Source organism: Nelusetta ayraudi, unplaced genomic scaffold (genome assembly GCF_046127955.1).
Source record: "Nelusetta ayraudi isolate G7.1 ecotype Tasmania unplaced genomic scaffold, CSIRO-AGI_Nayr_v1 ptg000084l, whole genome shotgun sequence".
Classification (NCBI taxonomy): domain Eukaryota; kingdom Metazoa; phylum Chordata; class Actinopteri; order Tetraodontiformes; family Monacanthidae; genus Nelusetta; species Nelusetta ayraudi.
Window position 1 is genome coordinate 7,285,119 of NW_027466134.1, and position 22,179 is coordinate 7,307,297.

At 43.7% G+C, this 22,179-nt stretch overlaps 2 protein-coding genes across 3 annotated transcripts in view; one reads left to right on the forward strand and one right to left on the reverse strand.

The window, feature by feature from the left end:
* The window catches only part of oca2 (oculocutaneous albinism II), a 35,869-nt gene extending 32,913 nt beyond the window's left edge, over window positions 1-2,956 (forward strand). For both annotated transcript variants that reach the window (XM_076045542.1, XM_076045543.1), the window contains one exon: window positions 1,151-2,956. In XM_076045542.1, the coding sequence (XP_075901657.1) occupies window positions 1,151-1,238 (88 nt within the window). In that variant the 3' untranslated portion in view covers window positions 1,239-2,956. The remainder of the gene's footprint in view (window positions 1-1,150) is intronic.
* A 6,691-nt stretch (window positions 2,957-9,647) lies between these two features.
* The window catches only part of gabrg3 (gamma-aminobutyric acid type A receptor subunit gamma3), a 32,404-nt gene continuing 19,872 nt past the window's right edge, over window positions 9,648-22,179 (reverse strand). The window contains exons 4-9 of the mRNA XM_076045591.1: window positions 20,786-21,006; window positions 17,709-17,791; window positions 14,700-14,837; window positions 14,451-14,603; window positions 11,892-12,091; window positions 9,648-11,258 (exon numbers count right to left, since the gene is read on the reverse strand). Coding sequence (XP_075901706.1) covers window positions 10,980-11,258; window positions 11,892-12,091; window positions 14,451-14,603; window positions 14,700-14,837; window positions 17,709-17,791; window positions 20,786-21,006 — 1,074 coding nt within the window. The 3' untranslated portion in view covers window positions 9,648-10,979. The remainder of the gene's footprint in view (window positions 11,259-11,891; window positions 12,092-14,450; window positions 14,604-14,699; window positions 14,838-17,708; window positions 17,792-20,785; window positions 21,007-22,179) is intronic.

The following is a 22,179-nucleotide window of genomic DNA, read 5'->3' on the forward strand; positions in this document are numbered from 1 at the left end:
ATCTTGAGAGGATCAAATTGGGAATACGAGCTAGAACCTAACTAAACCTAACTAAAACCTTTAATTAGTCACAAGGGGATTTTTTTTTTTTATTACGACTTGATCGATCGGACCTGTCTGGTTTTTGTAGCTAGGACAGTTGAATGAAATGACTTCTGGTGGCTGCAATGTGCACCTGAGCACCATGACGTGGTGAACAGCAAACCTTTTCAAACGAGTCTTCTGGCTGGACGTATAATTATAGATTCTACTGTGGAATTACTGATTTTTTTAATCTGAGCAAAATCGTACAATAAAGCACAACTGCTGTGATCTGGTTTATAGCCTTCTAACTTAATTATTATGTACATTCCTCTAATTATAGCAATGCTGATAGATTTTAAAGCAACATTTTAAATTTCTTTTCCCTCCCGCTGTCACACTGTGCACACTTTGTGTCGTCGTCTCCAGCTAATCTGTGTCAGAGACTGGAACGATTGAGGGTTGAAAACAGTTGATTGGCTGAACTAACGAATGGCTGACATACAATCACAGCAGCTTGCGGTGATCAAAATTTTACCTTTTCACCTGAAATGACTAATAAATCTGAGCAACAGACCTTAGAAAGCTAATAATGTGCTGAAAAAAATAACAACAAAAACTGGCATCACCCTTCAGTATTCATTAAAAAACAAACAAACAAACAGTTAAATCCAACCTAGTTTATCCATAATACAACTGTAGATGGTGGATGCTGAAGTTTGAAAGACAGATTGTTGTTGTTGTTGTTGTTGTTGACCTCAAGTCACGTTAACTCAAGTTAAGAACAATAAGGAGGACTCTGGTGTGCACGGATGTGTTGGACACCAGTGCAACTGTACAAACCGCGTGAGCCGCATGTTGCTGGTCACCTCCGACTGGACGGCTGCTGGAAGGAGTGAAAGACCCTCTCCTGGTGTGAAAAACACCCTTTAAGATGTTTAACACCCGATGTTACACTCAGCTTTTCACACGCTCACACTGCCACTTGGTCATCAGCACCGAAAAACCCAAACCGTTCACACAGCCTACAACCTTCTTGCACCTCTGAGGTAAATGTGTCTTTTGACTTTTTGGATCGACTGACTGAAACCTTTGTTTGTTTGTTTGTGTTTTGATTGGCCATCTCCAGGTTGGGCTTCCCCATGATGATCATGACCTGCATGATTGGCATGTGCTACCTGCTGGCCACGCACATCGGGCTGGGATGGAACATGTGAGTCCGGGCCGGCGGCAGAGAGAGAGAGAGAGAGAGATACTGGGACCAGTGGAAGCCTTCAGCTCAGCGCCGCGTTGAAAGTGGCCTCGACTGGGCCAGTTTACAGGCACCGCGTGAAGCCACGTGGCGGCGACGCCTTGAAGGCCCGGCGGTGTTTTCAGTCTTTTCAAGCACATTTGGGTACTGACCAATAATCTGTTATTTCCTTGAAACTTCTGCGAAGACCCACAGCCGTTGCTTCAACTCAGCATTAAATCCTTTTTATTCTAACTGGACCAGTAATAACTGATATTACACCCTCAAACTAATTGGTGCATTCTCTAAAAATGTGATGTGGGATTTATTGACTTACAAACGGCCGGAATGCTGTAATTATAAAACTGAAAATTGGCACAATATAATCTAATATATTCGCATATATAGCGACATTAAAATAAATCCTATATATTCTACTTTTCTTTTGTTGATAACCACCAAAATGAAAATTTGTACCAAAAATTTTGTCGTATTGACTTTTTCCTGTGACCCTGTTGTTTTAATGTTTTATTTATCATCTAGTGTTAGCAAAACAATGCAAATGTCAAAATGGAGGATTCCATTTGACTGCTTTGAGTCGTTATGGACTCAAGAGGACGTCGTTCCCAGCCCCAAATCCCATATGTCAAGGAAAATGCACCATATGTGAAAACCTTTAGGAGTCTACCGTCACCAGAGCTTTGACCCAAACATGCACTTGACTGTCCTGCCGTAGTGAATACAGTCCGCTTTGCCCTGGATAAATGAACCTTTTTTGATGGCCAAAAAAAACAAACTTGAAGGAGTCGCAGTTGTCCAAACACGCCAGGGAAAAATGTGCCTCTACTGGAAAATAAACAGCTGTTAAGCTCTACTAGGTGCTCTGTGATCTGTGACGTCTGTCTTGACAAAAAAGAAGAGTTTGTTCACCTGCATTTTAGTCAAACGTGTGTCCATCAGTGAAGAAACTACAGAGAGCCAAAAGGGATTTCGTAACAGTTGTTGTCTGTTATACGCTTTCCATCTTCCCAAAGAATACCTTTCAGGAAGCCCGGGCTAACTAAACCGTATCAAGGACAACATGGTGCATCGCACGTTGTACTTTGTGCACGCATAAAATCATTAGTAGAATCCCCTCGGTTTTCATGTAGCCATATTCAAAGCTGCCCCACGTAGTTTTTCTACCTCAAAACGATTTCATTCATGTGCGACGGAGAGAATTCGGCAGCCCAGCCCCTGACACAACGCCCCCAGCTGGCGTATATGGGACTATATATAACGTTAGATGCCTGCCCAGCACTGTCTCACTGGGACAGTAGGCCCTCCCAGTCCGGACATGCACTTGTTACATTGCACCGGGCCAGCTGGGGGCGCTGTGTCAGGAGCAAAAGCTCCCATCTTTCCCTGCTTGAGGTTGACAAATCATGATGCATATTTTGAAAATTGTCATATTTAAGTCAGAAAACTAACTTAATATGTAGATAAGTAAATCACACAGATGTCTCCTCCCACCTGGGATGGAAGCCCCTCCCCCCTCTAACCTCGTCCAAAAAACGAAACTGTCTATAGTGTGTAATATCTAAATACTGTCTGTATTTATTGTACAGCCTGACCACTTGAACGGCATTTTGTCCTTAACTAATGAGAATTTTTGAACTTTGAACTGCCACATGACGTCATGAACAATAAAGGTTCTGATATTTTTGTCAGTCTCTTTTCAGTTATTTTTTTTTTAATCACGCTTGTTATTACATTCTACTTCTTGATCAGATTAAATGTTTTAAAAATCCTCTTTTGCCAGGCTACTCTTGATGTTTTCATCAGCATGTGCGTTTGATAATGAGTTATAATAGATTTAAGTGGTATTTTGTCCTCTCACACTCACTTTAAAAGACAAGCTTTGAGTTTTTTGGGGGAAATTCATCAGTTTAACCTTCAAGATTTATCAACAGCTTTAATCTCTCTCTATAATTGTTCGCAGTTTTGAATCCCCCGCTTTAATTGCACAGCAATTAAGGAGAAGCAGAATTGGAAAATCAAAATCAAATGTACTAAATTGTTGCTGCATGTTTTACAATGTGACCAAAAATAAAGGGAAAAAAATGACAGGATGAGGAAAGCGTTAAAAAAGGTTTGCCTTAGAACCATTAAAGTGTTCAAGCAAAACTTTCACCTGTGCATTTGTTGTGTCACAAATAAATAAACTGAAGAAGAAAAAATGCCAGGAACATAATGAGGAAAAGATGCAGGTCAGTGGATGTTCTACAAAATAAATGACTGCATTGTTCTCCCAAAAATATCCCTCAGAGGTGTGCGTGCGTTCCCCTCTGTATGCGTGCATGTGAAAGCTGTGCGCTGGCTCGAAGCTTACTCTTCCTCTTCAAGCCCAACTGCTGGTCTGCTTCACTTTGTGTTCATTGGCCGGATCTCAGAATAGAACAGATTTTTCGGTGATTCAGGCAAAGTGAATCTGCTCAGGATGGACGTGTGTTGTTCCAGTGCTGGCTGGCTGGTAGAAAACACCTGTCGGTGGAAACCATTACTGACCTGTTCCACCAATCACAGCATTGATCAACATCCAATCAATGGCGGACGCCTCGAGACCTTCCTTTATATCGCATCCTTGTTTATGTGTTTAATGTGTTTAATTAAAATGAATGTCCAGCCAGAGGCATTAAACATAATTTTAATTCTACTGGACCTAATAATCGAGGTGTAGGTCTGGTGTCAAGGTGTAAAGTATTCTACCATGCTAATACCTTTCTTCGAGTCTGCTGTGTGATTTTGTGAGGACTAAATACTTTGATGACAAATGGTTTTAAAGGTCAGGCCTCTAGTTTCATGATTTACAAGTCAAAAGTAATATTTTACCCCTGGACTCCAGTGGAGCGGCTTTGCATGCTGCATGATTGCTGTTGATATGCAAGAGTCACTCTTGAAGAGTGACTCAACTGTTGTCCAGACAACCAGGATACTTATTAGCTCTGTGTTTGCTGCTACTGATGCTCTGTAGGAGCTTGTGAAAAACCAGGTGGTCTCAGAGGGCGGAGTCAACTGGCAGCTGAGGGTGTCACCACTAATGGGAAGAAGGACAGTGTCTTTCATGACATCACAAAGGGCTTATTGTCAGGCCGATGAGTTTTGGTGTGCACCTCCTTAAAAAAAAGCAAAGGAAACAACGGGAGTAAAAGTTGGACGGAGACACTGATTACTGTCAGATAACACTGGTAATGTGAGTTTTTCACCTTTACAGTGACAGGTTGACCAGTCAGGGTGGAGCGGCGGCCAATCAAAAGAGGCGTGGAAAAAAAGAACGAACAGAAAGAGGAGAGAAGTGCCGGAGAATGACAGTGTTTGTTGTGAACTATTCAGAAATTGAAAATGATGTTCCTGTCGCTGGACTGCAGCCTGTGACACATCGAGACGACTCCCGGCCAATTATTTCCCTTTTCTCTTCTTTTCTTCCCCTGCCTTCTGTTTGCTCTGCTCATTTTTGCTTGACTTGGAAGTGATCTGCAGTTTTCTGAGCCACTTATCTAACCCCCCCCCCACCCCCCCACCCCCATCCCTCCCAGCCAGTGTCTGTAGCCAGTTTGTTTCCGAGCTGACGGCGTCCTGCAGACCTCGAGCACAACAGTGACCCGTGTGGATGTTTCAAGCACTGTGTTGTTCATTTTTCTCATGTCAGTTTGAAAGGAGTGGCAGCATCAGCGTCTTTTTGGAAACAAAACAAAATCTGCTGTAATCATGAGTTGCAAATTCCTCCAGAGCGTCCAGGCAGCCAAACAGGAAGTTGAATATATATTTCCCCCAGACGCCTTCTGACATCAACACTCCAAAATAAGAAACGCGGATCCAATAATGCAAATGAATTAAAGGCTGTTTGGTGCCCCACATGTTCGATACTGCTAACCGGTGACACCACATTGTTCCCGTGGCCTTACAAAATAATTCATTACACATTGGATTTCCCCTAAGAAGTCTCCAGCTAATGCTCTTATTCATCAAGAAGGGATTAAACGTGTTCTAACCCCTCCGTAATTAAGGACCGCAGCAAGGGAGCTTAGGAGGATTTACTATAAAGGCTATTTAAAAAAAAAAGAAAATCAGTATCCTATCACAATACGATGCGAATGGAGAAAAAAAAAAAATCCACCACCTTTGATCACCTCGCCAGCCAGAAGTGACCTCATAGATAGATTCTTTTTTTAATTAGCCTGTTCGCGTGATTGAACATCGAGTGGAAGAAGTCTTTTGTACACAGTGTCATAAATTCCAAATGAAAAAAAAAAAAACTCAAAAGTTTGGCTGTGAGAGTAAATTTTTTTTTTAATTTTTAAAAAAAATAACTCATACAAAGCCGCAGCTTCAAAAGACATAAAAAATTAGCTTGCTAACGGTTAAAAAAAAAAATTGGATGTTGAAGCTTCAAATGGAAGTTGAAACGTTTTTATTCTTAAACACGATTCCTTGAACTGCAGCCGCCGTCTTTCTAAACTTGCCCAGGAATCCTGTTTTGTCATTAATGTTTTCCATTACCCCTTTTCTTTTTCTGTGGGAACGGGGCCAATATTAAAACCGGCCTTGGGCACTCACATTGAGCTGCGTTCCATTACAGGGTTGTGAATCAGGACACATTTTCATGAGGAAAAATCTTAACGACTGTTGAGTGTTGAGTCGTCTGAAATAAAAAGTTCACAGGGGGCCAAATATGCCGTGAATCTTTTTTGGACGGGAGGGCGGGGGGGGGGGGGATTCAAGCAGAACTGCTTTGCTTGAAAATGATAATGGTGATTGTGATGTGGGACCTTCACCTGAACTCAGTGATAAACAGCCGTCACAGCGGCGGTGATTCAGAAAAGCGACTGTTTAAAGGTGTGCTTTATGGAAGCCGTGGCAGAGGTTCTGGGGCTGGAGGACACCACTGCGACTCTTCCTGGTTGATCTCAACTGATCAAAACTCAGGCCGCCTCGTTAGCATCCCGTCCCGTCCTTTCAATAAGGCGGCATTTGCATTTCTATGGTCAAAAAAGAAAAAAAGAAAAAATGTATTACACTCTCAATGGCTCATTGTTTATAGACATGTACAAGAAGATTGCAGAAATGGGAAATTAGACCCGTGTTGCATCAACGTAATTGGATTTCTTATCTGTGGCTTTGTGTGCGTGATGAAAGAGAGAGAGAGAGAGAGAGAGAGAGAGAGAGAGAGAGAGAGAGAGAGAGAGAGAGAGAGAGAGAGAGATGGGGTGAGTGAGTGGAGTCACGGTCTGACGAGCTCAACTTTGGACGTCTGTTTGTGGTTCTCGTTGTTGTCTGTGGCCTTGTCAACATTTCGGTCTGATGTCTGCAGGTGGGGCAAAACCTTTTATTTTTATTTTTATTTTTATTTTAAATCTTATATACTCAAAGTTTCGAACTTTATTTTTCCCTCCCCAAAACAAACATTCTAGGCAAATAAAAGCACGGCTGGTCCGGTGCGAAAGTTTGAGATGTTCAGCGTTCCTTTTGCCGCTCTGTCTAGCGAGAACCTTTGGTTACCGTGGCAACCAGGAAACTGAGCCGCTAATGTATGAATGAGTGGAGCCGCGTTTGGTTTTGCTTCATGTCGACATCGCACAGCTCCTTGCACGGTCGTGATTCAGCCATGCGCTGTGCAGCTCTTCCTGATTCGGCGCTGCACCGCATGTATTCCAAGTTTCTTTCATTAATTATGACTACAGAGTTCCTTTGCGGCTTCCCCCCCCCCAAACGCTGCGCTTCTCCCCTGGGCTGCAAACGGAGCTGCACCTGCAGCCTCTGGCCACCGAGGTTGCAGGAGTTCAGTGTGCTGCACGGTACGGACGTCCCCTCTTTCTGCTTGTTACAACTTTCCAACATAACAATTCGGTCTCGTTCTGTATCCTGTCTAACTAACTAACAAACGAACGAAACCTCATTATTGATCAATATTGTTACTATTTGGAATGGCGAAGACTGAAGATGCTGTTAAACGCTGCGGGGAGAGTAGGGGGAACATACACACATGTATATGCTGTGGTCGTCACACACGCGCACACAAGGGGACAACTATCAGTGACGGACCTCCATCAGTGACGGACCTCCAACGCAGAATTGTGCTTCCATATGTAGACTTTTAGTTTAGTTTTATTGATCCAATGTCATTTTAAAACAAACAAACAAAACTCTTCTGCATTTAGAACTCTGCGTCAGATGGAAGTCCGTCACTGATAGTGGTCCCCTTGGAAACACAACACAGTGACAGAGTTCTGGATATCGAGTTACTTCCAGAATGATAATGTAAAGAATATCAGACTCGGTCACTCAGTCCTTTTTTCTTGTAATATTTGTCACAGAAAAAGTTGCACGAGGCATGTACCATTCATGGAAAAAGAAAAACTTTATTCCATACCATCTGGTCCTTGCTAATAATGCACATTTTGAACGAACCAATAAAAACATCGGTATGAAAGTAGTGTCAGAAATAAAGAGGCCGAAGCCGTAATGGACTCAAAACCGATGACACAACCTCAACACCATCACTGGCCTGGAGTGTCGAGTTGTGGGAGAGAAATCCAGGCTCACACTAGTGTTACAAACAAAGGAAAGCAAAGCAGAAGAGAGTAGAGCCAAGTACTGCGAGTGCTGTGGAGGTCAGATGGAGGGACGGCAATGACAACAACAACAAAAAAAGTCGGAATCCAGTCATCAGCAGAGAAATTTATGGTACAAAATAATAGCAATGTCAGCGACCGTCTTCACCACTTCTAGTCTATGTCACACCAACCAGTGGATACACAACAACAACAAAAAACACTCAGCACAGAAAGAATGATGACCTGAACACAGCAACTGAAACTATCAGAGCCAAACTGAAAGAGGAAAGTCTTTGGCGTTTTGTCACAATAATAGCCATTGAATTATTATTATTATTATTATTATTATTATTATTATTATTATTATTATTATTATTATTAGCTTCTCTCAGGTCCGTCGCTTTCTTTGTGAGGGACTGTCGGGACCAACAGACAGTTTCAAATCAGAGCACCGTCCATCCTGGTTCCACCTACAGCCTTCCCACTCCACCTTTGTACAACGGCTGGGACGCTCCTGGGCACTGTCCCTAGAATATTTTTTGAGGGAGGGTAATTTTTATTCATTTATATTTTTGTATGCGCTGTCCAGCTGGGAGGGAAAATAACACATGGTGCAGAATCAACAGCAAAACGGAACGGGGAGCCTGGGAGTTAGGCGACTTTTCAGAGATTATTTCTGGCCTGATTTTCGTCTGAGCGGCGGGGGGCTGGGGGTGGGGTGGACAACAGAAAATGGGAGGGAAAAGAAGAGAGAGCGAGAGAAAAGGCTACAGTGGGATAAGGAGGCCAGACACATAGAGGAGGGGGGGCGGAGCCTCCGGAATCAGACTGTGTTAAAATTGTAGCGTCACTGTCTGGGACGGCCAGAGGAGAAATCTGTGTCTGTTTGAAGGCACATTAAATTCAGTTTTGCCCCCTTGGATGAAAAAAAAAAAAAAAAAAAAGCTTTGCAGGACACACGACTCCTCCGGAGGAAAAACATCCCAGCCTCCAGTTTTAGTTTTAAACCATGTCAAGTCAAATTCAGAGAGCGGTTGAGTCGGTTTGAGGCCTGGCAAACATTCCCGCAGCCACTGTTAGACGCCAGACAGCCATCATGTGATTTCAAACACACCAGTTTAGGGTTGTTGTTGCCTCCCAGTTGGTGACTTTGCTGTTGAAGGTGAACCAAACCCAGACCAGTGAAACACTCCCTCTGCAGTGTCAGTGAGTGTGTTTTAACTTTAGAACACTGGTGTTAATTTTGAAGTATTGCATCACTCACGATACCTTTCTAGTGCATCGCAACCCCAAGCCTCCCCGAAACTTCCTGTTGGTCAACAGACTCAAAAAGTGGGACTCAGTCACCGAATGCAGCGAATACAGACTTGGACAGTCCAGTCCAAGTCTGTGACTGTCATGTGACTCCACAGTCGAGCATCCACACTGCGACCGCCTGTACATAAAAAAAGTTATATAACTTTTGTCAGGGAATTACAATCCAACTCATCCACTTATTGTTTTGTCGCCAGGACCAGACAGGAAGGGAGTCATAAAAAGTGACTTTTTGATTAAAAAAAAAAAAAAACTTTGCAGGGGCAAGATTTTTATTATTATTATTATTATTATTATTTTTAAAAGAACATTTTGTTCATTTAATGGATTAGATTTTTTCAGCTTCTCATCTGGGTCAGTCTCTTAAAAAAAACAATCACTCTGACGCCAATTAACCACGATTCACATTCACTTGAACAGGTTTCCAATTTGTGAGTGATTGAGAACAATGGAGCTGTTGGGCCTGGAGGTGGAAAAAAGCCCTTCTAGTTCTTTTAAAGTAAAATTACATAAAAGACAGACGGCTGAAGGCTGTAGGGTTGAAAGGATGCAAACCCCCAAACACGTCTGGCACAAAAAATACCAATGAGAAAACTTCCCGCAGATTTCTTTTTTTTTAATCTACTACTCCACTACTCAGTAAGACGTACAAGTCGTTTTCACTTATTACTGGAGGTAAACAAGTATTTCTAGTGTTCATCTCAGCACTATAGGCGACACTAAGGCAAGTCAAAGGCTACAAAACCAACAAAAAAAGTAGCCAACATTGTAAAAATTAAATCTACAAACTCTAAAATCTGAACCTGCGGCTTGTCAACAGTTAAGATATGATGGTGGCCATTATATCAAAGCTGCTGTTCTATCTGGAAAAGGGGTGTTGTGCACACGCGTGTGTGTCTTAATTTCCGCAATCACGACACAAAAGTAGTTTTCCAGTTTGTCCCACATTCGATTCCGTTATAACGGTGATTTGTGAGCCAAACAAACTGATGTGCGAAGCACAACACAGACTGTATTTTTGTATTTTCTTTTTTTTTTTTTGCTCGATCAATAAACCGTCAGTACATTTCTTATGAGAGCAATTTCTACTCAAATACTTAAACAAAAACCCCAAACAGATCCAAATAACCCAAACGCTGAGCTAAGGCCTGTAAAGTAAACACACGTGTTCCAACTATGAAGCACTTTTCAGCAGCTTTCAGACCAGGTGTAAAAAGGCCCCAGTCAGACATTTAGCCTGGATAAACACAAACTGTGAAGCCACATCCCATAATGTAAAAGTGATATTATTCATCTCACTGCATCCCCTCTCCAGTAGCCATCTGAATCAGCAATGTAAATACTTTTAAATTATGTTGTTGTTTTAAATATTTATATATATATATATATATGAGACTTTTACAACAAACAATTATTTCATTTGAATGATTCTAAAAACTAAAGAATTCTAGATAGACACTAATAATCAGACAAAGGTGGTTCTTCTATTATTTCCCCTCCTTTTTTATAAATGTATAAGTGATTAAATTCCCTGATTGCTGTTGCAGATAGTATCCGCCCCCTCCAGAGGAAGGCACTGTGAACGGCTTGAGTGCCCTCAGACTTTTCATCAACTGGATTCGACTGATGGCTGGATAACAAGGTCCCCCAAACTGCCTCCACGCAGACGTTGAGGCTCAGGGTGGCGGCAGCGTGAAGTTCCTCCTTTGGTCCTCACACCTGTGGGGTTCCTGAACCCGGAAAACCAGAGACATTCTCTACGGGAGTTCCTGTTCTCTTTTTCGAATCACCGGATCCCATCTGTCTAGCCGAGCCGGCGGCTAAAGGTAGAGGTAGCCCACCCAGTAGACCACGTTGAAGAGCAGGAAGGAGGTGGGGAAGAAGACGCGCGAGTAGGCGTCCAGCTCCAGCAGGTCTATGTGCACGCGGCCTTTCCGCCAGGCTCCGCCCTTGCATTCCTCGAAGCAGCAGAAGAAGCTCTGGCAGTCTTTGCCGTCTAGACACTCGTAGGCGCACGTGTCCTCAAAGTCCTGCCAGTAGATGGAGTTGTTGAGCGCGATGATGGTGTGCGGAGGCCTCACATCCAGCACCGAGTAGTTCTGATGAGAAAAAGAGAGTTGGAAGTTAGCATGAGATTGGTGTGACACTGGTGCAGCTAAAACCCTCCAACCTCGAATTCCCCCTGCAGGTGGAACTGAGACATCACAAGCTCACGACCCAAAAAAAGAGTTTAATCCGCAGGAGAAGAGGAAGAACAGTAGTTTTATGTGAGCAAAAGCACTAAAAAGCTTCAAGGCTGACTGATGACTTGTGTGACAGGATGTGACGTGATTTTGAAGAAAATGTGGATTGATTTATTAGGATTTTTCAAAGGGCGACATGGTGGCGCAGTGGTTAGCGGTTGCACTGGGTGGTGCAGACTGAGTTTGTGGAAATTGGAGTTTAAGTCTGTGATTTAGGGCGTTTGATTTTCTGCTCTCCTCCTCCTCCTGGTTGTCAACTGGCAAAAAGAACAAAAAGAAGGCCGCCTTTGTTGGAATCTGATGACTAATCTTACACTTCTGTAAATAGTACCAGGGAAGTACATCAAGTGTGATTCACGCCGTCTCACTCCTCGGAAGGACGTCTCGCATCTGTCTGCCGATGATTAGCTAACGGCGCTAACGGCGCTAACGTAAGTAGGTGACCGCGACGACGACGTAGCAACAACGCTAAACGGTGGCTTAGCTCACCGGTCGCTTGTGCTGCATGCAGCCGGGCCGCCGGGCGCTGCTGGAGCAGTAGTTCAACATGGCGTACTCCATCAACGCGGCAAAGACAAACAGGAAGCAGACGGTCACAAACAGGTCCATGGCGGTGATGTAGGAGACGCGGGGCAGCGAGGTCCTGGCCACGCTGCTCAGCGTTGTCATGGTCAGCACGGTGGTGATACCTGGCGGGGAGCAACGTAGTTAGCGTGTTAGCAATGGATACTGGCTTTAAATGTGATTACGCCGTGTTATTGAAGCTGCTAACAGGGATGGATTGGCAGAGGTGTGTGTGAACCACCCACACTCACACCTACAGACTGTTTTGAGTTCTCAACCAGCCTGGCAACTGGCCTGTTGTTGGAGAGGAAACTTTATGACACGACGTGTTGTTAAAAAAGCCATGTACGTGACTTTTAGGGACTGAGCTCGCGGAAGCCTCTGCGGGGTTTTCGCCCTATTGTATTTGGTGTGTTGTTTCTTTGTTTTTGTTTTTCTCCTTACGCAACTTTCATTTTGACATCCCTGAACATGCTCTAAAGCTCACTCACATTTGCAAACATGTCAGGGCTGCAAATCATCTATCTGATAAAGAAATTAAAACGCGGGCTGCTCCAGAGCACCACCTAGAGGTAAAATAAAAAATGTAAATGCCGCTAGCACCCTCTAGGACATTGGACACACATGAGACGAGAAGAAGAAGAAGTAAGCTATTTCCGCTTGTTTGAACACTCCTCAAACTCATTATTTTTACAACTCCAGTACACATTTGGAAAACTAAAATCTCATGAAATTTGCCGGCTCAGTCCCTTCGACGCTGCTTGCAGCTTAATTTTTTTTTCTTTTTTTAATCTGTCCACCCACCTTTTCTTTTTGGCCTGTTGAGGGCAGCACCTGTCTGACTGGACTTTAAGATATGAGCAGCCGTGTAGTTAGTTAATAAGACAATATTCCTTTGCATCAAAAGCAGAAAAAGCTGTAAATGAATCTGATCTCTCTGATCATCAAGATTCTGACGCGCCAGTGTTCTGCTTGATTTGATGCAGATTAGAGCGCAGATTTTCTATTTTCTTTTCTAGACTCGGTAATGAGTGAATGTGTGAGCGAGGTGAAAACGAAAAGACAGCAGACTCTTGAAGAAAAAAAAGTGTGGCAAATTTCTCATATCAGACACTCTTTTGTTTGAAGTGATTCACCTGCTTGGACAAAATAGCCGTGTTGACACACGGCAGAAGCTTCTTCTTCTTTTTATTTTCCGATCCCCCTCATTCCCCGCTCCCGACCTTCCTCCTACAACAGCATTATACAGATGTCTATACAAAACACACATCTGTGTCTGTTTCCCCGCCGTCTCCATGGCAACAAGCAGGTCCCGTCTATTTCAGGCGGGCGCCTCACACACACTTTTCCTTCAGCCCTTCGCCCATCTCACCTACCTGCCGTCTGCCGAAGCGGAGAAGAGACACAGAGAGAGAGAGAAAAATTGTGCCCCAGAAAAACAATAGAATAAATAGCGGCTGCAACCCGACCAGAACCTCTTCAAAACCACTTCAGTCCGGTCGACGCCGGCCTGCGGCACTACTTCACTACGCGTTATGCGTCAGGCCACAACTGGTTTAAGGCCCAGCGCAAAGTGTGTAACTACCTCACATTTAAAGCTGCGACTGTCTTGTAAGCTGAGCTAAAAGGTTTGTTTTTTTCTTCATGCTTCTCCGGGCTCTAAAATTCTGACTGAAACAGTTTAAAGAGACCTGGGATTTTAATTGCACAGTGCCACCGCTCCTCCCCTCTAACCAGCCCTTTTTATGCAGCCTTGTCTCGGAGGAATAACAACATGTTTTGTTGTTTAAAAAGTCGAGTTAAAATCGTACATTTCCACCCCATTATTTCCGGGATGCATATGTAGACAAAATTGGAGAAAAAAAGGTGAAGGATGATGTGAAAAAAGTCTGATTAAAACAACGAAATGAATAAATAATGCATGCACTTGGTTACCTTTATTGAAATGTTCCAGGCGACTGCACACACAGAGAGACAGAGAGAGAGAGCAGTGTGCAAAAGAAGAGGGGGAAAAGTTTAACGGAACAGAAAAAGAAAATGTAGAAGAGGCGGCAAATTAAATTAAGCAGCATGAAGTTTAGTTAAGGGGATGGTTCACTCCCAAACTCGTTTTTGTTGCTATTTTTTGTGTGTACTTAGGCTCATTTGAACAGTTTTCAAATAGCTTGTTTTTGTATTTGTATTTTGGTGATCGACGTACGTGTTTTAAAAACCGAATTTAATGGGAAGTTTGGAGTTGATTAGGTGTGTACAGGGTTGGGGGAACTTTATTTTGAAATCACTAGTAAAGCAAGCAATTTGTTTAACTGCCTGAGTCCAAGCAGACACGAAAAAGACCCAATAAAAACAGTAACTGAAAGTGAAATATCCCTTTAAAGTTGGTTGCTTAGTCAAATCATAGCATGTCAAATAAAAAGGGGGGAAAAAAATAAAAGTGAGGTGGACATTTGCACAGGTTCCTGACGGTGGGGGGGATGGTGGTACCTAGGGTGGTCCTAGCCGGCGTGGCGTCTTTCTTGATCCAGAAGGAGACCCAGGAGAGAACCACGGTCAGGATGCAGGGGATGTAGGTCTGGATGGTGAAGTAGCCCATCCTCCTGCTCAGGTCGAAGTAGACCGTCATCACCACGTAGTCGCCTGCGGTGCAAGAGGAGGGAAGCGTGTTCAGAATGATCCCTGCCAAGCACTGAGCGGACCAACCGTAGGCGGGCGGGAGGCGGGACCAGCTCTGACCTGCGGTGGTCTTGATTATGTCCGTGGTGTTCCTCAAGCCCATGAAGTCGAATTGGTAGAGTCGCCAGGACTTCTGGTCAGCCGCCTCCACCGAGTTCTTCCTCCACTTGTAGATCATCTCGTCTCGCGGGTACCCGTCTGCAATTACACGTAGCAGATGTGTGCGCGTGTGTGAGTGTGTGGCCCGCGGGGCTACATGGCACGTCCTAATGATGGATGCATACAGGCCCAAGGCGGCATTAGTCTGGTGTCCCTGGAAAAAGTCAACGACCCAGCAGCAGCAGAAGAGGAAAAAGTGGATTTAATGAAATCTTTCGGTTCGAGAAGACGCTCTGAATCCATCACGACGCCTGGCCTGACCTTCACGTGCCGGCCCGGGAGTGTTAAAATCGATCCAGGGAGGGTAATGATGGCTCCACGATATCATCGCCACGCTGTGTTTCGCCACTGTCCCTGCTATTTTATTGTGCGGTCCCGGCGGGTTATCATTTTAAAGTGGAGACCCAACAGCAGAGTTACAACCTGGCCTGATTGCAATTGGAGGCAACAGGCTTTCAATTAACAAAAACATTAACGGCGGGAGGGAGGGAAAAAAGACGCCGCCCTCGTGGTTAATTGTTTCCCCAAACATACTTGATGGATGAATTCCATTAACATTTGCCACTCGCTCTCTGCTGATGCTAATGGTGTCATTAAAGATTTAGGCTTCCCAACTCAGGTTTTTAAAGGTTTGGAAATAGAAAAAGGCTTCGGGACTCTGCGTCAGTGGCGCTGGATTATCATTCTGTGGATGATTCGACAACAATAAATTCAGGGAACAATCCAGGAATAGATGATACTCACAGAATGTGGCACACAGCAGACTTGGAGACTGATGAGATGCTCTTCAAAATAAAGTTCACAGGATCGTGAAAGTGGGGACATTGCTCGGCGGTTTGTTCTTCTTCTATCATGTTACTGTCTGAAGCCTGCTTGTCCTCTAATTATTACAGCAGTTAGAATAAACTTCTTTTTATGGCTTAGCACAGTTAGAGTAAAAACAAAACAAAACAGGACTTTAAGAAACAGATGGTGCAAAAATATTTGTCTTAATTTGCTTCTCTGCTAAACGAGTGTATAGTTACGAGAGCTGACAGGCTGAAATTTATCTTCATCATCAGCCAGCGAGACCATTTTTAACTCCTAGAATTCAGACGGATACCAGCAATAACCAGGAAATGAAACTTGTTGCGGTGAATGAAGCAATTTCTCTCCAATTTTTTCTGCAAAAATTCCTTTAACAAGAGGATCCCAGAGGTGCTGCAGCAGCGAACCTCTAACATCTCACCTGCTGCTGACTGACACGTCTGCACGTTAATCTGATTAATTATCGGACATTTTCACATGAGACGAGATGTGATGTGTTCATTACCTGCAGGGCCGTCAGTCGGCTCATTTCAAAGATAAGCAAATCCGGGCTAATCAGAAAAATGGAGCCACTGCCATGGAAACCAGAACAGTGTGTGGCCACGTCCTCGGGTTGGTTAAGACGGTATTTCAAGTTATCAATAACTGACTGAAACATGGAAAATATTCCTCTTGTGCATCATTAATGAGACATTAAGATAACTTAATTGTTGCACATGTTCTTCCTGGAGTTTAAAATCAGCTAGCTAAACTAACCATAGCGCAGGAGCCACTAGCTAAGCTAACAGTCAGAGCAGGAGTACAGGTAAAAATGTAAAATATGTACCTATACCCCGACACCATAACCAGTTTACGGCAGCACGCTACGTTACATTAATTAACTGCAGGGCGATCAGTGAGGAGTCGTGTCAGCGGTGTGGAAATATTTTCAGGCGAGCGCGACTCAAACAGAGCAGAATGCAAATAAAGTTCATCAACACTGTCTAGAAGAGCAACCAAATTTACCAGTTACAACACAAGCAACTCGAGAAAACATTTGAAATCCCAGCACAACGCAGAATATGAGGAGTTCACTAGCAAACAAAAACATCCGCAACCTGTTGCATGATGTTAAAACATTCAGCTTCACCACTGATATTTGGAACAGCGGCGTAAGCCCGATACCTCTCATCAGCCTGACTGCACAGTGGAAGTGGTGATGACACGTTGATCACTTGAGATACTCAGCCGCAGTTTTAAGTTTGTTCTTGAATGGACACGTTGAGTTAGTTTTGAAGTCAAGTAATGTGGCAAAGCTGTTAAAACTCGCTCACGCTCACGCACACATACACGCACACGCGCGCGCAGACACAGAAATTGACAATTTTGCACTCAGCCCTTTTGTTTATGTGTGGCGGTGACATGTCTAAAGCACCTTTGTTAAAGACAGTACTCGGTATATGACAACGTTTTTTGCACGGTCGGTGGGATACTACAGTATGCGTGGCAGTGCCATAAGCGACAATTTTGTTAAATTTGTGTTTGCACTGCAGTGGAACTTGTGTCAGTCACCCACGTTCAAGGAAAACATGTTTATGAATGTTGTTCAAATAACAGCATACCTGTGGATTAAAAAAAAAAAGTTTGGAAGAAATTAATTCTATAATTTTTAATGGAATTATTAAGTAATCCATATTGGTATAGCTGAGTACTAAAATACAAGTACTCACACTTCACTCTCACTGTATTAAAGTGGCGTTGGTGAATCTCTAGCTCAGTTACATTTTCCTTTAATATGTTTCGGCAATTTAAATGATATGACAAAACAATCACAAAAAGTCAACAAGTGCATTTTGTATTTACTTTTTCTGAGTTGTAACTAATCAAATAGATAAAAAAAAAACAAAAAAACAATGACTGGCTACGCTGCTGGCATGTGAGGACCTTATCTGGAAAATTGTCCTAATCAGAATACAGCGAGCATGTAAACAATCTCAGGGTGTCGCAGCCCGAACATCCTGCGCGCGGTGTGAGGTCTTTGTGCGTGAAACACACACTGTGATCCCCTCATTACAAAGCCCCGCCCCCCCTGCCAGACTGCCATGCAGCAGAGTGCGTACTCACAGCTGGAGAAGATGAGTGGACAGGAGTGCTCGTCCATTGGGAAGTTGTGAAGCTGCAGCTGGCACTCAGCGTTTATTGTTAGCCTGTGAAAGGGAGAAATGACATTTTTTTTTCAAGAGTGTCTTAATAACAGGCTGTAAGATCATCTGAGTGTGTAACCTGACAAGCTAATTGAATGCTTCGTAAAAAAAAAAAAATCAGAGGGTTCATTTCATGCATCCGTCAGGAAAAAAAAAGAAAAAGATGCTTTCTGGCCTTTTGTGTCTCCGTCAGGCCGGTCAGATGACGCAGCGCCGGCGGAAGCCAGCTGGAGGCTGCCCACCGACACACAACACCTCACGTGGTGCCGTCAAGTTGTCCAACTGCACTTTGCCCAAAGCCCGAGAAAAATCTTCGGTGGTGATCTTTTTCTGTTACCGCTTTTTTTCCCCCCCCACATTTTTTTTTTCACATTTATCTTTTAATGTGAAAAATGCCAAAACTGCAACAGACGCCGTTAATCTCTTCAGCAGCAGGTTGGCCTGCAGCCACTTCCTGTATTTTTCTTCTTTGTTACTTATTATTTCTGTGATATTTAAGATCAGCTTGCAGCGGCTGTGTCCTGCTTCTGTCATCACCACAGTAAAGTGGCTCTGATTGGTTTCGTGGCAAGACGGATGTATCACATTTCACACTCCCAGTGAGCCAGCTTCCCTGTCATGTTGCACATTGGTCAAAATTAACCCATCCACCCTGATTTCACCCTTTCACTGATCGGGGAGTTGCGCTAAAATGTGTGACATTTCTAATTAGCCTAATAATGTTTTGGTAACAGGTGCAAACTGCATGGCACGGCAACAATTTAATGAAAAAAACAAACAGTAATTTCACAAAAAGCATATTCTAAGCAAATTAGCATTTAAAAAAAAAAAAATCACTTGAGTACAAAGAGGCTCTCAGCTCTGAGTGGTATTTTTTTTTAACACAAGTACAAGACTTTCAGAGCCTGTCTGTCTAGTTGAGTCAAGTCTTTTATTCAGATGCATGCGGAAAATATAAATACCAACATCAGTCAGGAGCAAAAAAAGAATGCGGCACTCATAAGATAGTAGAAGTAGAAAGTCTTTGTAATGTAATTCTGCTCTGATCTTTCGACCTCATTAAGTCACGGGAGCGGGACGGCGACGGGCATGTGGGACGCTGCATGGATATCAGCAAATGTCATCTCTGTTTACTGCAGCCAAGTCGGTGCACAATTAATACCCGGTGACATTTCATCGTCTTCCTCTCCGTCCACCGACGGATATTACTCCTCAAAGTTTATCAATGGGAGCGCAGCGAGGCCGCGCCAGCTGGGCGCCGTCACTCCAAACCGGGGAGCAGTGGGATGGGGGGGGTGGGGGGGGGGGGGTTGGGGGTATCGGTATTGATCAATACCAGTGAAATGGGATTCGTACTTTTTAAGATTTGAAAAGCGGTGGAATAGCGGCCGGGGCGGCAGGTAAACTTTGGCGCGGTGCCAGAGCTGATCGGTGGGCTCTGTTTGTGCAGATGATATTAGCGCCGAGCGCTTCAATTACAAACAGCGCCGCGGGGCCGCCAGGCGGCTGCCTCCGCAAATTGGTCTTAACGCTCAGGCAGGCAATTGAGGCAACGACAGTCATGACAGCGGCTAATTGTTGTTGCACCGCTCTCCATCTCTCTCTCTCTGTCTCTTCCTCTCCCTCCCTCGCTCTCCTCTCTCTCTCAGCCATCTCTCTCACTCTCTTCCTCTCACTCTCTCCTCAGGCTTCGGGTTTTGCTTCCAAAATGTTTTGCCGTAAATGCTTCGGTGTAACAGAACGCTGAAATGTGATGAAACAATCGCCGGCTTACGAAGACTTTAACTGGCCTTAATTATTGAAGGCACGTTTGAGTACACAACTTCAAGGCAAATGTTTACATGGAATAAGTCGCTAAAGACGGCTGTTCTTTAGCGACTTACATATCTCTCGCTACTGCTGCACTTTGGAGTCGACTTTCGCAAAGGTCTGCAGCAACACAGCAAAGAAAAAAATAAAATAAAATAAAAAAAGCGTGGTATGGTAATGACAGAAGGAGGCAAAGCAAACCAGCGCGTTGGCCTCTATAGAGGTGCTGAGTTTAGGGCAGATGGAGATGTTTTAATGCTTATGTGTTCATATAAATTACAAGCCATGAAAAGCTGAAACAAGACGCATGTAGAATTCAGCAAGAAATGCAGCGGATGACAGACATTCACACCCAGTCTGAATGTTTGATATATTGTCCCAATGCTGCCAAAAATATTTCATTTATTTATTTATTTATTTTTTTTCATGGGGGCTGCAAATTGAATCCAAAACACATTCCTAAAACATAAATAAATTCCAAATAAAACGGCAAATGAAATAATGTTGCCAATAAATTTTGGACAGAGACAGATTTCATTCCTGTGAAAAAAGGCAATATATCTTTTAACTGGATATACGCTCATCTGACACTTTACTAGGTACACATTGCTAGTGCGAGTGGCCGCAGAGTGTATAGAAGTCAACACTGCTTTGAGGTTTCACCGAGACAGTCGTCTGCAGACTTTCGCTGTTGCCTTTCTCCACCCTGCTCACTCTGACCTCTGACCCCGTCAAACAACAAGGCATTTTCTGATTTTCCCCTAAGTGAATCCAGCAGATCCACAGCAGTTGGTAGCAGTTGGTAGAACACTCAGACCTGCAGCCTGTCTGACACCAACAACCGAGTTTAGAGTCGCTTCAAACTTCCTTCTTCCTTCTTTGTTGTGGCAATTTGGACTTTGCCCTCATATACGTGTGCTCAGTTGCTGCCATGTGATTGGCTATCGACAATGTACCTCATAAAGTGGCCGGTGTGTGTAAGCTATATGAGTATATCAAGTTTCTAACCTTACTACTCTCAAATGTACTCTCAGACATGATGAGCGGATGCAGCAAAGCGAGCTTAAACACTGGTCCCTCATGCAAACAGTGAGGGACCCAGCCAAGAAACACCACATGTTCAGAAGTCACTTAGTGCAACTGGTTTTACTGTTTTTTGCTCCGAGTGCCGGTCGGCTGCAGCGATACCTTAAGGTGTAGAGAATCTTGCCGTCGTTCCATATCCTGAGCAGCTGGTTGGGCATCGTGATCCAGTGCGAGTCGGCGGTCTTAGAGTTCCTGAAGATGGTGTCGGGCAGCCAGATCATCCCCACCATGTTGCTGTTGAGTGTCAGTTTCTTCATGGTGCTGTTGTATCTGAGGCGGCTGTCCGTCCACGTCTGGGCGAAGATGATGTCAATCTGGTACTCCTGAGAGCCAGAGAGGGAGGGTTAGACGGCGTTGTCAGCGACAGAAGCTGTTAGCTGCAACAGCTAACAGCTTTATCGTCAGTGGCTGGTGGGTGTTGGACGTTGGCAGTCTTGTTGATTAAATATTGATGCCATTTATGATGATGAACATTTTGTTTTTTCTTCTACTTTGTGGGATTTCATTTCTTTTAATTTGCATTGTATTCATCAGGCAATAATTATCCAGTAAATATGCCATCCTGTCCGTTGCTGTTTGTTTACTTCCATCCTCGCAAATCCGTTAATGATTTCAGTGTCTCAATTTGACCTTGGATCAAAAACATTGTTTATGACAACACATACATTTTAAACTAAAATAGTGATGAAACAGCAGTTTATTCAGTCAACAAGCTCTATTTTTGGTTGTAAATCCTTCTGTTTTTGAATCCACTGACAGTGGACCTGCTAAAAATCCTTCCCCGTCCTAAATCAGCCAAAAAACATCTAGAAATGCAGGAGGGCGGTAATACCTGAGTCTGTACGAGCAGTCGCAGCCTGTTAACACCCACCGGCAGTTCAGACCCACCAATTACACCAAAATATTCCAAAGCACTTCGACCAAGAACCCAGGAGCATCCAGCGCTAACAGGGGCAGCCACACCGGCTAACAAAGCCAGGAACAAGTTACTGAGAGTTTTATTTATTTATTTATTTACACTTTCTTCAACTGACTTGCTGCCTGGCGAAGAAGCTTCTAGTGTCAAACTGTGATACTCTCTCAGCTCGAAAAAGCAAAAAGAGAGGTGAGCTGAACCTGTTTTCTTTCACTAAAGCTGAGATTTTTGAAAACCACCAAAGAAGATAGAAACAAAAAACTTGGGAAGCCACTGCAAGCCTAGCTAGCGCTATCGAGATTAGCAAGGATGCAGCAGTAGCCCCAAGTCTTTTTTTTGTAATCATTAATTAATCTAATCTTCAAAGTGTTTTAATAATCACTGATAAAACAATTAAAAGTGATTGTGTGTGTTTTTCCTATACCAAAAAATATTAGCTCAGACAAACTAAAACAAACTGCTTCCTTCCTGCTGCTGAGCGGTGTGGTGGCTGAGGTGGCTCCTCGGCGCCCTCCGGTGACCCCCCTCTTTAATACCGCCATCACAACCCGACAACCATTTGACCTTTTCTGCAGCCAGA